The sequence below is a fragment of the Nanorana parkeri genome, unplaced genomic scaffold (assembly GCF_000935625.1).
Source record: "Nanorana parkeri isolate BGI_ZX_2015 unplaced genomic scaffold, ASM93562v1 scaffold953, whole genome shotgun sequence".
Taxonomy (NCBI): domain Eukaryota; kingdom Metazoa; phylum Chordata; class Amphibia; order Anura; family Dicroglossidae; genus Nanorana; species Nanorana parkeri.
Window position 1 is genome coordinate 351184 of NW_017307221.1, and position 13447 is coordinate 364630.

The 13447-nt window shown below is 37.8% G+C and overlaps 1 protein-coding gene across 3 annotated transcripts in view; it reads right to left on the reverse strand.

Annotated features, from left to right (window-relative positions):
- FGF14 (fibroblast growth factor 14) overlaps positions 1-13447 on the reverse strand; it is a 481187-nt gene that overhangs the window by 190461 nt on the left and 277279 nt on the right. Inside the window, exon 1 of one of the 3 annotated variants that reach the window (XM_018566499.1) lies at positions 2094-3109. The exons of the other annotated variants lie outside the window; for them this stretch is intronic. Within the exon in view, the coding sequence (XP_018422001.1) occupies positions 2094-2286 (193 nt within the window). The 5' untranslated portion in view covers positions 2287-3109. Of the gene's footprint in view, positions 1-2093; positions 3110-13447 lie in introns of those variants that run through there. 3 annotated transcript variants of the gene reach the window in all.

Genomic DNA, 13447 nt, shown 5'->3' on the forward strand with positions numbered 1-13447 from the left:
TATATATATATATATTTTGTGTGTTTTTTTAATTTATTTATTATTTATTTTTATTTTATTTTTTAATTTATTTTTTTATCGAAATTTTTAAATCAAAATTTTTGCTCATCAAACTTTAATAGGATGCACCAAAAGGAATGTTTACTATTCAAAAATTAAATGATAAAACAATAGTTTTGTATACATGAAGAAGACACATATGTTTAAGAATAATCTACATAGCAACACAAGTAAAGCATTTGTCCTTTAAAGCTGAACAGTACAGTGGTCCAAGATTAACATTGGCTTTTTTTTTACTTTAAGTCTGTTGAATGTTCTCTGCTCACTAACACAATTTATATTCACTAATATGGCTTTTAAGTGGTTACATTCAGTTGGATGTTCTGCTTGTACTGAACTGTTTTATAGGTTACATATAAAATCTAAGGACTCGTGTTCTATGTGATATTGTTGAATATTTAAACATATACATAAGCATAATTACAAATATAATATGTATATATGTCTAGCAAAAGGATTATAGAAACAAATACTTATTTTTCAGTCTCTGATGTTTCATAATGGAACTCAGTTGTCATCCGGCCCAAAGCAGATCTAGTTGTGTTCACATTGGATGCATAATATATTAATAACCATGATGAATATAGATTAGCTCCCTAGCTACCTACAAAATATATAAATCCATCCTATTTCCCAGGGTCGTACTATTAGTATAAGATTCCCCACATGAAGAATGATCCTTATTCCAAGGTATAGTATAACACTGCCAAAACATATGTGCTACTCAATCCACCAGGCTCAGTACTTAGTAGTTTGCAACAGTAATAGCTAATAGTCATTTTATGAGTGCTTTAGAACTGTGTACCATTGCTAACATGGAATGAATACATAATTAGCAACCTGTGCTGTTGGAGTGTTGCCACCAAAGGTTATGCGATTATGTAATGAATGTACTGACTGTTCAGTCTCGCCTTACATGCAAATACTACAGATCTGTTACTACTATTGCAATTTTGAGAACGTAAATATAAAGTAAGTGCATGGCGGAGACACAAACAAATCTTCAATTTATAGAATAGCATTTCGATTTTATAATGTACCCCTAAACCAGAAACTGTTAATAAGCAATCCCACTGTAATAATCTGCTTATTTCAAATACTTCTAAAGAGTGTACAGTCATTAGCAGAATGTTTAATGAATGTTTTTAAGCCCTTCATTGTGTCCTTGCAAAAATTAAAACTACTTGCTCAGATATGTTTATGAATGTAACTTAAACTTGAAGAGTGCTATTCTGAGTTTCCTAGTCCAGGAAGATGATCTCAGGGTACGTCTAAGAATTAATTTGCTAAAAACTAAAACATTTCTATCTAAGCGCCCATACAAATTGTATGTAATTAGTTTAGCTGCAATAAAGGCCATCGTGAATTATCTACATGAAAAAAAAAAAGACGTTTCAACGCTATCTGATATAATGTTCAAAATCTAAAATAGCATATAATGTTTACCATCCCTCCTTGGTGCATTTTTTTTTTGTATGTGGAATATGAAGTAGATCTTACAATAGACTGGCGGGCAGTCTATCAAACAAATATGTCACCATTCTTTTTTTTATGCAAAGAAGGGAGATATTGCTGCAAAGGGTTGCAATACTATGGTCCTAAGGATTTAGAGCACATATATTAATACCCATTATCTGATTTATTCAAACATTCACTGTTATCTTCTCTTCTATTTCATTTAAATATACGTTGTGTGAGTAAATGCTGAAATTGGAAGTTAACATATACATCAAAGAGCATTAATAGCACTTGCATTAACCCTGTTGCTGGAGGCGCCTGCAGTACAATTCCTCTCCTTAATATGAGCTCTGTATAAGACATGAGAATTCCCACTGCTTGAACACCGATTACATGCAACTTATCAGTTCAGTCAAAAGAAAAATAAGGCAGAACGGCATCAACACAACCAAACAACAAAACACAGAAAGACGAAGAGAATGGTGGACAGAAACTTCCATCGGGCACATAGACACAGGGGGAAAAAAAATGTAGAGGTAATTATAAATACATCCCACAGACACAGACCAACCGACCTTGCCTCCGGAGCCTTCGTTTCCTGAGGCCAAAGATTCGCACTTTGGAGAAGATATCCACCAGATTGCCATTACACAGGCCTCGGTTTTTGCTGGGACTGCTGCGCCTCTTGCTGGCCGAAGGTCGGTCCAAGTGTTGCTCCCTTGCCTGGCGCTTTTGACGGATCAGTCCACTTGCGATAGCTGCTGCCATGCCACCTCCCGCACACCCTTAACGGGTTAGGAACCTCAGAGAGGGAGGGGCTGGCAGAAAGTTTGGTGGGACACCCCACCAGGCTTGAGAGAACCCAGATAAACACAGTCTGTGGAGGACACAGAGAAGCAAGCCAAGGGGCTCAGCCCCTCTGGAGAGAGCCGAGCATCCCTCTCCTCCCTGTGCCGGATCACTTCAGAGAACCAGTAGAGAAGTGGATGATAAGAAAAATGGACTGTGACAACTAACAGATCGCTCCTTTATCAGGAGCTGTATACATGTGAGATACCATGCAGTATATGTAAGTATATATCTATTTATACATACATATAGGTAGAAGAAAGAAACAAAGCTAAAGTGTTGGTATGTTCCAAGCAGAACTTCTTTAGCAGCTTTCTCTCACCTCTTCCACTGAAGAAACTGGCATCTATGCTTGGTGGCAGGGCTAAACTCAGAGAGGGGGACTTAGCTTGGCTCCTCAGTGCCATCCACACACCAGACAATGACTGCTTCTCTTTTGCGAGTGAGCTGAAAAAATCAGGGTGAAGAAGATGGTTAAACAGAGGAGGAAGGGGTAGGAGGAGGAAAAGAATGGGGAGGCTGGCTTTTCTCTGGCATTCGCATGGTCACAGGCAGCAGGTAAACAAAAGCTGAAACATCCGATTCAGTAGCCTTGAACTGATGCTCTCTTGCATCTCTGCAAGTCCATGCTTCTTGATCCTATGTGATTTCAAGCACCAAGAAGCACTGCATGTGAAACAGCATCAGGAGGCAATCTTCTTTCCTGCACATTCTCTAATCAAATCATCCCCCTCCTCTTCTCTCCTCCCCTTTCTTACAAAAAAAAAACAGCTTTGTGCAATTTTCTTGAGAAATTGCTAGTTTATAACAGATCCAAGCCTCTTGCTCAGTTGGTGTTCTTGATTGTAATGCTTTTCTCACTAGAAATTAAGCATGCTTAACAGCAATCTTCTGCCTGTATTGCTTTTACTGCTTGCAGAGAACGGTGAGAGCTTATTCCAGCAGAAGCCAAACTGTCTCTTGTATTGCCATTCTTTTTTTTGTTCCTTTGGAAACAAGTGTCCGGAATTGCTGAAAGCAGGCACAAAACTACCTCTCCTTACTGTTAAGTTCCATAAACATCCCTCCTGGTGCTTAAAATATATTGAATTTCTGTAGTGACAATGGAGGAAGGTGAAAGATATATGCACGAGGAAACACCAGGAATTAAGTGCACAGGCATCAGAAGCACAGCATTAGGCATTCACTGTGTGATGATCCCACTAGCGATATACGAATGTCAGACAAGAGATGGTCGCTTTGAATGGAGAATGACAGGATGTGAAGCTTCTGACAGCAACAGCAGGAGAAAAGCCAGCAAGTTTAGCAGATCAAATACACAGGAGTGTCATCCCCAGACACCTCTGTCTTACACCATCACACGCAGGGGGAACACAGGGTTTTGATAAGAGTGCCATAAATGTGAAAAATTACCCACACCAATAGTTTCAGTCCTAAGAGCTCCTCATCAATCTGTGTGCAATTTCAGATGCCTGACTGCCCTCCCTAGTTTGTCCTATTTACATGTTCCACTGTGATAAATGTGTGAATGACACAGAGCGGCTGCAGAAAAGGAGGCAGAGAGGTCTGTGGATGAAAAGCCTTCCTAGATGCATACAAATTCTAAACAGTATGATGAAGACTTATAGCTGAATGCATGCTTTGTGACCTTTGTGTTCTCCCCGGTAGACACAAGCTTTCCAAATTTAAAGAGTGACCACGTTAAATTTGTTATGCAATCAGAAAACACAAAATATTCAAATCTGTAAATTGATCTGGTGCAATCTCATGCATACCAGTGAAGAGCTACAGGTTTCAGGTGCCTTAATATAAGCTATATCATGATATCACTGTGTATTTAATAATATCTCTGATCACCTCTATATATGTTTTTGATTATACACTGGTGTATCTTGTCTTTCAGTAATAAAGAATCATTCAATGCACCTTGTTCTAAACAATAATGAGTGCTAGTAGTGGTGAGAATCTTCCCTTCAACTCATTTTTTAAAAATTATATTCATATGCCCAGAGATCATCATCATCATCTAAATAATTTTACAGAAGAGCAAAATATATTTTGTAGCATGCACCTTTCCCTGAACAATTGCTAAAGAAGCTGAGCTCCAGTAGTGGTGTTATTTCTTAACCTTTAATATTTCTCTTTCTTACTATACTACAATAAAATACATATGCATAGTGATTATTAGTGTAATGCTGTTTTTGGAACAATTTCACACATAAGTGACACATTTCCAGGATGCTGGATATTACCTATACCAAATTCTACTAGTATTTATTGATTTATAATGTTTAATATTGCATGTTCTTTGCCCATCATCCACCAAATGTGACACCCCACTCTTCCTAATAGTGCAATGAGCAATGCTACTGTTTAAACTGCATTAACCCAAAACAGCAGTAATTTTACTAAAGTCAGATCAGTAACATTAATATCATGTTTTCCAATAGTCTCTTAAACATCGCTCCTGTCCTTGTTGAATACGCCTCTGATTTGAAAATAAACAGGGAATGCATAGTGATTCATTCAGTATCTGTTGAGTGGTATGAGGCATAGTGCTTTACACAGTTAATTTAACCTCGCTTAATAAACTCATTATTGGATGGGTCGTTTTAATGATATCGTAAACAGCATTTGTGAAAACCCACTAAATAACAACCAAGTATCAACACATAATGACAAAATATACAATAAAGCTCAGCCAAATGACTTCTTTAATAAATTAGTCAGTAAATGAATCATATTAAACTGTTTTATCTTGGCTATACTCTCATCTCCCCATACTACTGGCAGGGTCCACATCTGTTCCAGCAGTAACGCTCTTACTTTGTAATATGCAATAATGAACTGGTATCATTCAAGCAAAAAAGAACACAATAAAAAACACAATAACTAGGCAATTGCAACAGGTCAGTGTTGTGCTAACAAACAACTACCAATGATCTAATTGCTATGTAAATTTTCAACATGATAAATTTGATTGAATACACTAACAACAGAGCCCAAAGCACACAACTGAGCTCACAATGAAAACAGTAAATATAAATACACATAAGAGGCATATAAAACCCACAACAATAACACGCAATAATATTTGTTAGATGTAGTTTCTCTGACAAAGCCATTGTGCCCAGTTATTGTGTCCAACTGCAGTGCCTAATGTCTTACCAAGCTACAGTATAGAAGTCTAGATAAGCACCATGGACAGCTCACTGTCTTTTCCCATCCCACCAATACTCATTGTTGCAGTGAAGTAGAATAATGTGAATATGGCAACCTTACAATAAAGGGTAATATGTTACTACAGGAAGTATCTTTAAATTAATGTATATATTAAAGCCAACTATTATTTAGAAAAGCTTTTTCAGTTCTGAGCTTAAAACCCAGCTATGACTTCAACACAACCCTTCTACCGAGACACGATGGGTTTATAATTAAACAAAGGAGTATTTTTCAGGTTTGCATTTGTAATAAAGGTTTACAGTGCTAACACATCCTCTATATTTCAAAGAAAACTCAAGAGAGCCATCTGCTGTCTTAATATATAATGCAACAAAACACATTTTACGTGCCCTCTTTCTACTTTCTATTTTCTACTTTCTATTTATGCTCATAGAATATGGTGAGGATTTTTAATCATAACTACGACTCAGTCAAGAGTAATTATGTGTTGAGATATGTCTGGTTTGCAGCATGTTAAAAGGGTATTGGTTAAAAGCTGACTGCTAACAAAATGTCAACTTCAAGTTACGTATTCAGTAAATATATGTGCTGTATAGGCCACGGACCAACAGAAACATAAAGGCTACAAATTCCGATTTTTCATCCTACAAATGTTAGATGCTTGGCTGTCATGCTGAGCCACTGACTTCAGTAATTTGAGTTACTAACCCAGCACAAGTATGCACATAAGGACTTTTCTATAACTGCCAGGCAACAAGCATTTTTATAAAAAGGTAAGCAATGGTGCCCCAATGATTCTCTTAGAAAAGATTAAATTAAAGCACACATGTTTATTGCTTTGTTTATACAGGGCAAAGCAATTTGTTCTAGGTGCGGCCTACCTCCCCAAAAGCACATACTCATCTTTACTTCAGAATAACCCATTACTTAGCCTTGCTTTAGCAAAACACAGATGTGTTTTAAAGGAGAACTATGAGGCGAGTGAAAATCACTCAGCCTCATAGTTCTAGTGTTGAAACTGTCACAGGCCGGCTCAATAGATCGGGAAGTGAGCGAACACATAGCGTCGCTCGCTAACGTCTCGATCTATCCCTGCAGAGAGCCGTGACTGTCACTCACGGCTCCCTGCAGGGATCCCTCCCCTCCCCTGTCCGATCCTTTAGTGCTGACTGGCGGAACAGATGGGGGAGGGGAGGGTACAGCTGGCTCTGCCTCTAGATAGGCAGAGCCAGCTGTCAATCACGCATGCTAGGTGGATCTCGACAGTAATGTCGGGATGCGTCCCAGCTGCAGCGTCTCAGTATACCGTGAGCTGTAGCTCATTGTATACTGAGCTTTGGGTGATGGGAGGACGCTAGTTTGTGTCCTCCTGTTACCCTTAGGAGAACTATGGGAAAAAGCCCTGACTCCATAGTTCTCCTTTAAGGAATAAATATTTTTATGCAAATTTCAATAGCTGCATTTCATTCAAATATTTTGAAAATAATAGATCACATATTAATTAAACAGAGTAGTGTTAGTAAAAGCATTTTTGTTAGAAGTTGAAGAATTACCTGCTAGGCCCGATTGAGCCTTATAAGCTTAAAGTGTATTTCAATGTTTGCAGTCAAAATTGAGAAAACCTCACTATATGTTTGTTATGTGTTCTTATTCACACAACATACCAAAAAATATGTCTAACCATTCATATGTTTTGCTGCAGGCAACATGGCTGATTCCAGGTTTTTCTGAGCACCTTCACAGTGATCTGTCTATAGAAAGACTTAGGACTGAAATTTGAGGATTGTGTTTCTCTCTATAACTTCATTAACATTTGAATGAACAAGCCACGGTTGTAATCCTTTAACCCCTTATCCCTCAAAACCCTTCCTAACATTACAAAAAAGCAAGTAAATATTTTCACCCCTAAGAGGCCAAGAAATCCTAACCCAGGTAAAAGAAATATAAACTGCAAGAAGCTTTTTTAAACATTTTTTTAGCTTATGCTATGCAAATGGGAACATGCAACAAATATCAAATTGGTGTTATCCCAATTTGGCTGCGAAAGTAGAAGTATACTGTAATGTAGAGCTATCTCTCAGGGATGCATTATTATTTACAGACATGTTTTAATGCTGGGGAAAGTGGATGGATGATTCTGGAACCCTGAATTGTTTTATATTTCTTTTATATTAATATTATTATCATTCTATAGTATGGGGTGGAGTTAATATAGGGTTTATGAATACTAGGCTAGCAGCTTCTACACACAAAAGGATTTCCACAACCATCTTGAGTTGTGATAAGGATGGGTGAATCTAGAATAAAGCACCAGACCATGATATTCATGTCCAAATACAGGTTTATTCCAATGAAAAAAAATCAACACATTTCGGTGGCTACAGCTCCGCCCCTTCATCAGGGCTTAAGAAAATTAAACAGTGTATGTGGATACAGTAGTAACTGTGGCTGGGTGTTCGTGGGTTAGCACAGCAATCATCATCAGCTGTTTCTATGGTTGCAGTGTGACGCTTCAATTCAAGATTCACTCATAATTTTTTAATGCAGTTTGAATTTTTCCAGTGGTTACATATCCACTTAATGCAATTCTGAAAAAACACTAACAGGGTAGAAATAAGTTGGTCTACTTTAAAATATATGTAATAAAACATAGAAAAGCAGAATTTAATTCTGCTGCAAAATGAGACCAACATGCTTGCATGTTTGTTACTATATTATATGTATTATACATAAAACATATGTCTGTGCAGGTGAATACCCCTGCCTGGAAGCACCCCCTTTTCTAAGAAATGTTATCAATTAATGTGCTGTAAAAAGTGTGCAGTCATGCAGAGTCATTGATTAACACTACACCTTGCACTAAAGAGCATTTTGTATCGAATGATTCAATCCAGAGGTTAATGTTTACAAGCTCTACAGTAGAAGGTCAGGGACCTCTTAGACTTTTCCATCTTTAGCCCCACTAGCTGATAAGCTGATTTTTAAAGATTTGATGCTAGAATTTTATTTATTTCAAATATAATACTTAAAATATAACGTTTAATTACTTTTGCCCACAAAAAAATTGAAATAGGATAAAGCACCACAAGGACATGCTTTGCTACATTTAAAAGTTTTAAGATGTGTATTTGCCCAACATTAAATATAAATTAAGGATTGGGAAACAAAGTGAAGCAGAAAACACATAACTACATAAATTGCAGACAGTACAAATGCTATGGGCCCCAACAGCACACAGTAATGTCTGGCCACATGAATATTCAAGTGAATTTGGCAAATACTTGTGAATAGAATTAACACACATGAAATATTTTAAAAAAGGTATGCTTCTCTATATATGTAATATTCTGCAGTAATAATAACTGTTTGAGAATGTGAAAGGCCTTAGTCTTGGGATTGCCTTTAGGACAGGAATTGTAGAGAGTTTGGAGCAATAAAGGGCCCTGTTGTACACAGTTATAACTCAAATCCAGCTAAAACCTTTGTTTTTTTTATTATGGATGGAGTGAAATTAGGTTAAAACGTCTGTCAGGTAAATATTGTATGTACCCCAACAAACAATAAGGCTTATTTATGTTATGCAAATAGCAGTGAAGATACACAAACTGCAGATAACCAAATCAGAACCTGTCTTTTAACTGATCTAACTCCAGACTAAAATGTTTTTTTATGAGTTTCTTTATATAATATATGAGCACTTCTTCTTTGACTAAGCCTGAGTGTGTCCTATGCTGTTCCCTGTCTATCTGATGCAAAGTGTACACAGACATGCCTCACTCAATAAATCTCTTTAGAATTGTTTTTTCGTGTTTCATGTGCAGTCTGTCTACTGCCATCAAGTTAATATCAACTCATGGTGACTGTTTGGGTAATTGTCCTACTGCGACCCTCCATTTGGTTTTCTTGGCAAGATACAGATGGGAAAGTAGATTGCCAAGCAATTTTCTTTTTACTGCACAGGAAATACACACTAGGGACAATTTAGCCAGACAACAATTAGGCACTGAATCACTCAAAGTTAACCCATGTAAACACAGGAAGAACATACATCTCCCTTGTAGATACTATCCTTGATGAAAATTGTACTCAGGACCAAAAACTACCATGCAGCCCTTATATAGTAAAGGGCTTCAATTCATTTTTAATTCTTTAGTCAAAAGCTACAACATTTTTAGAAAAGCTGCATTTTTTTTATTTGAAATTAACAGATTTGACTAACAGATTTAAGTAGACAGGTAGCTCACACACAGCTGCATTCACCTATGTAAATGCATGGTGGACATAGTCCCACGGAGCCTAAGGTATTGTTATCTATCACTGAAAGTGATGCATCTTGGAGCTACCCAGAATATAAATGAATAATTTCATTATCATTAAAGTTCCAGTTTTGTTTTGAAAAATCCACTCCAGGTCAACCATCGACAATGCAAGGATGACAGCAGAGTTGTGCTAATTCTCACCCCACATTGGAAGGCTGACAGCATGCATGTGCTAATTTAATATGTTCAGTCCTTGCAATCCTTATAATCAGCAGAGGATAGCAAGGATCATTGTTTATGAGCATAGAGAGGACTGAGCATTTTGGATTAGCACAATTCCGCTGTTAATTTATGCACTACTCCCACATGCTTACTTTCTGATCTCGCTTATATAATGCACTATGTGGGAGTTGGATACACAGGCTGAGAAGGAGAGAAACAGCTGTGTGATAACACTTGTCATGGTGATTTTTACAACTCGAGTACTGCTGCATTGCTAATTGCAAGTGTTCCCAAGCAGCTTTAATATCATTACCAGAGTCTCAATTAGCTCACATTAATAACGTACCAAGTTGGAGAAAAAGTCAGGTGTGGGGTGTATTTTATATTAGACATTTTATGTTTGTGACGGCAAAAAAATTTCAGTGCTACAATGTAAATAATCCAGTTATCTCTGAAACAGAAACCAGGTGCTAAAAAGACAAATATGTTTTCCTTTTCCGCAGCTGACACTTTAAATTAGTATTAAATGCTCCAGGTTTTTTCATTGACTGCATTTTTACCAACCAGGGAAACATTTCCCAGTACATTATTTACAGAAGATGTGTGTCCAATTATAGGAATTTCCTATAGACATCAGCTCCATCTGGGAGGACTAGTACTGTGTGAACAGCATCTGCCTGAATGAACCCCATACACTTTGTACTCCTCAATGCCACCAGCTTCAAATTGCAGAGTGCCACTTCCTTGACCTTCGGATTGGGGAGCGTTCACTGTAGCTTCAGGTGATCTGCTTCGGGAATTTAAATTCCACAATTCCTTGTGCCCAGCCTCCCCTTTTCTTCGTTTCCGCATATGCGTGCCTGGCTACTAGCATCAGATGACCTCCTGAACTGGGACAAAATGTCCCATGATAGTTCGCACCCAACCTATATTGCCCATGTGGGCCTCCTACGTCCTCATGTTAAGCTCTACTGCACATTCATGCTCTCTCTAATAGTGGTCCCCCCTCCCAAACCATCACAGTCAGCCCGGGAGCACACACGTCAGGGTGGCTACAGGGAGACCCTGCATTTCAGTGGAGTCACCCTATAGGCGGCTATACCAGGGGCATAGATTTTGTTTAATTACTGTGCTACAAACACAGAGACAAAGGAGACACTAACAGTTGAAGGATATGAGGTATGGTGCTGCATATACAATTTGTTAATGAGGATTTAGTAACACTTTAAGTGTAAACCCTTTTGGGAGATCTCAGTGGCCTTCATTTAATATTTTTACTCAACACACAACTCTTAGCAGTCTTCAAAATTCTGCTGAAAACTTAAATTTTAAGTTAGACTAATACCAGGTGAGTTCCAATTGCTTGATTTGATTACTACACTTTGCAGTTTGCATGCTAATGAAATAAACCTGTTGAATTTTATAGAACATAACCATTAGCATCATGATTTACCTAAGCACCAATGTTGGCATAATCTCTACCAATTACTTATTTATAATACAATATTTTCTATATTAAACCTAAAAGTATATTGATTCTGCTGATACATTCTGGTAAAGTGGGAAATATGAACATGCAAGGTATTGTTTATGGTCTGTTTACTTACAATGTATCCCTTTTGACGGTGACCACCAAAAGCCATCAATTGGCAAAGAGTTAGCACAGTTGAAGTTGATCAAAAGCTTTCCAACAAATAAAACAGAATCTGACCTAGTACACAAAATAAAGCTGCCAGTGATAAAAGTGCTAGTGTTGCAAGTATGGGTAAGAGTACTGGTAAATGAAGGTCACTGTAGGGTGATCCAGAATTCACCCCTCTGGGGAGCCTTCGAGATAATTTAACTGCATGTCACGGAGTGTTCTTAGGGCCATAGTTTACAGGGCAAAACTAAATTGCCATCAATATTCATTATTTTGTCTTTTATAAATTACTTAAATGTTTTAAATAATACAAGAGCACATCAAAGCATGTGCAGGAAATCAGCAAACACAGCAACCTGAGAGACCCTGAGATGAGGGGAAAAATATCTGCTGGCCATAATAACAAGACAGATTCTTGCTGCAGTTTTTCCAGTGAGGGTTTAAAGACCAACTAAACTTTCATTTTAAATGGGCTAATACAATTCCAAGTTCATCAAAACACAAACATGTTCAAATTCTTCCAGTTTGGTTTCTTTAGAAAGCAGACACGGCCTGTTTACAAAAACCTGTCCCCCTGCCAGAATGCTGTAGAAGAGGGCCCTTGCTCTCTGTGTGGAAGCAATGTACTCTATGCAGAGGTCCAAACACACACCTTCCTAAGTCAGACATATAGTTCTGCAATTCACTATTGATTGGGAAAGTTAATCATAATTTTGTCAGGTATAGCAAAGGCTGTGTGATGTTTAATAAACCTTGTGGGCAAGACATTTACTTCAAGGTCTAGCAAATAAAAATGTAATTCATCCGAACAGTGGAACAAAGACCACATTTGCTGTTGATTACATGAACGCACACATGGGTGTCACTTTGCAGTGTTCCCCACTGCTGTGGAGAATCTACTTGTTCCAGCATCTAGTTGGCTCACTTTGCACAATGGCAATTTACATTTTGGGGCAGTAAATAAGAGAAGACCACAGTAAGGGGAGCACCAAATGGGGATTGAAAGAAGGGTTTCAATGAAGTGGGGTACAATAAAGGGAGCTGTATCCAGAAATCCAGCACTGCAGATACACAGTTAAACGTTGGTTAGGCGAAGAATAAAAATGTTTTCTGCTATCATTCTTTATAATAACCCAATGCGTAAAGATGAGCTAATCAGGCCACAAGTTAAAGGAAAAACTTACATCAATGCAGTGCTGGAAATGTATTGGCTATCTTGTTACAATCTCACATTTCTATGACAAATTTGTGGTGATAGAATGGCCACTGTAATAGCCAAGACTCAAACTAGATGCATTCTGATTAATTGCTTACAAGCATAACAAAGAATGCAATCAAATATGTATTCACAACCTGCACTAATCAGCACTCGTGGTATGTTGTGCATTGAAACGCCAGAACTTACAGTTTGTATTATGTTTACTGAAGAACAGGTGACACGTGTGTGAATCATTTAAGCTCCATTTACACCTGCTTCATGCGCTTTTGCGTGCGAAAAGTGAGTGCAGCGCTGTGGAGCCATCATATTTTAATAAATCCCCAAATGTGGCAAGCAAGAAATGCGTTCAAAATCCTGTATAAACTATTCAAGGGCGACAGCAACATTATTAACAAACTGTTTACGGTTAGCACCAAAACAAAGACCAGAGGGCACAACCAAAAATTGGTGGGAAAAAAATTTCAACACAAGGGGTTCTTCACACTCAGAGCGGTTAAGGTCTGGAACTCGCTGCCGCAGGAAGTGATCTCAGCTAAGAGTGTGGAATCATTCAAG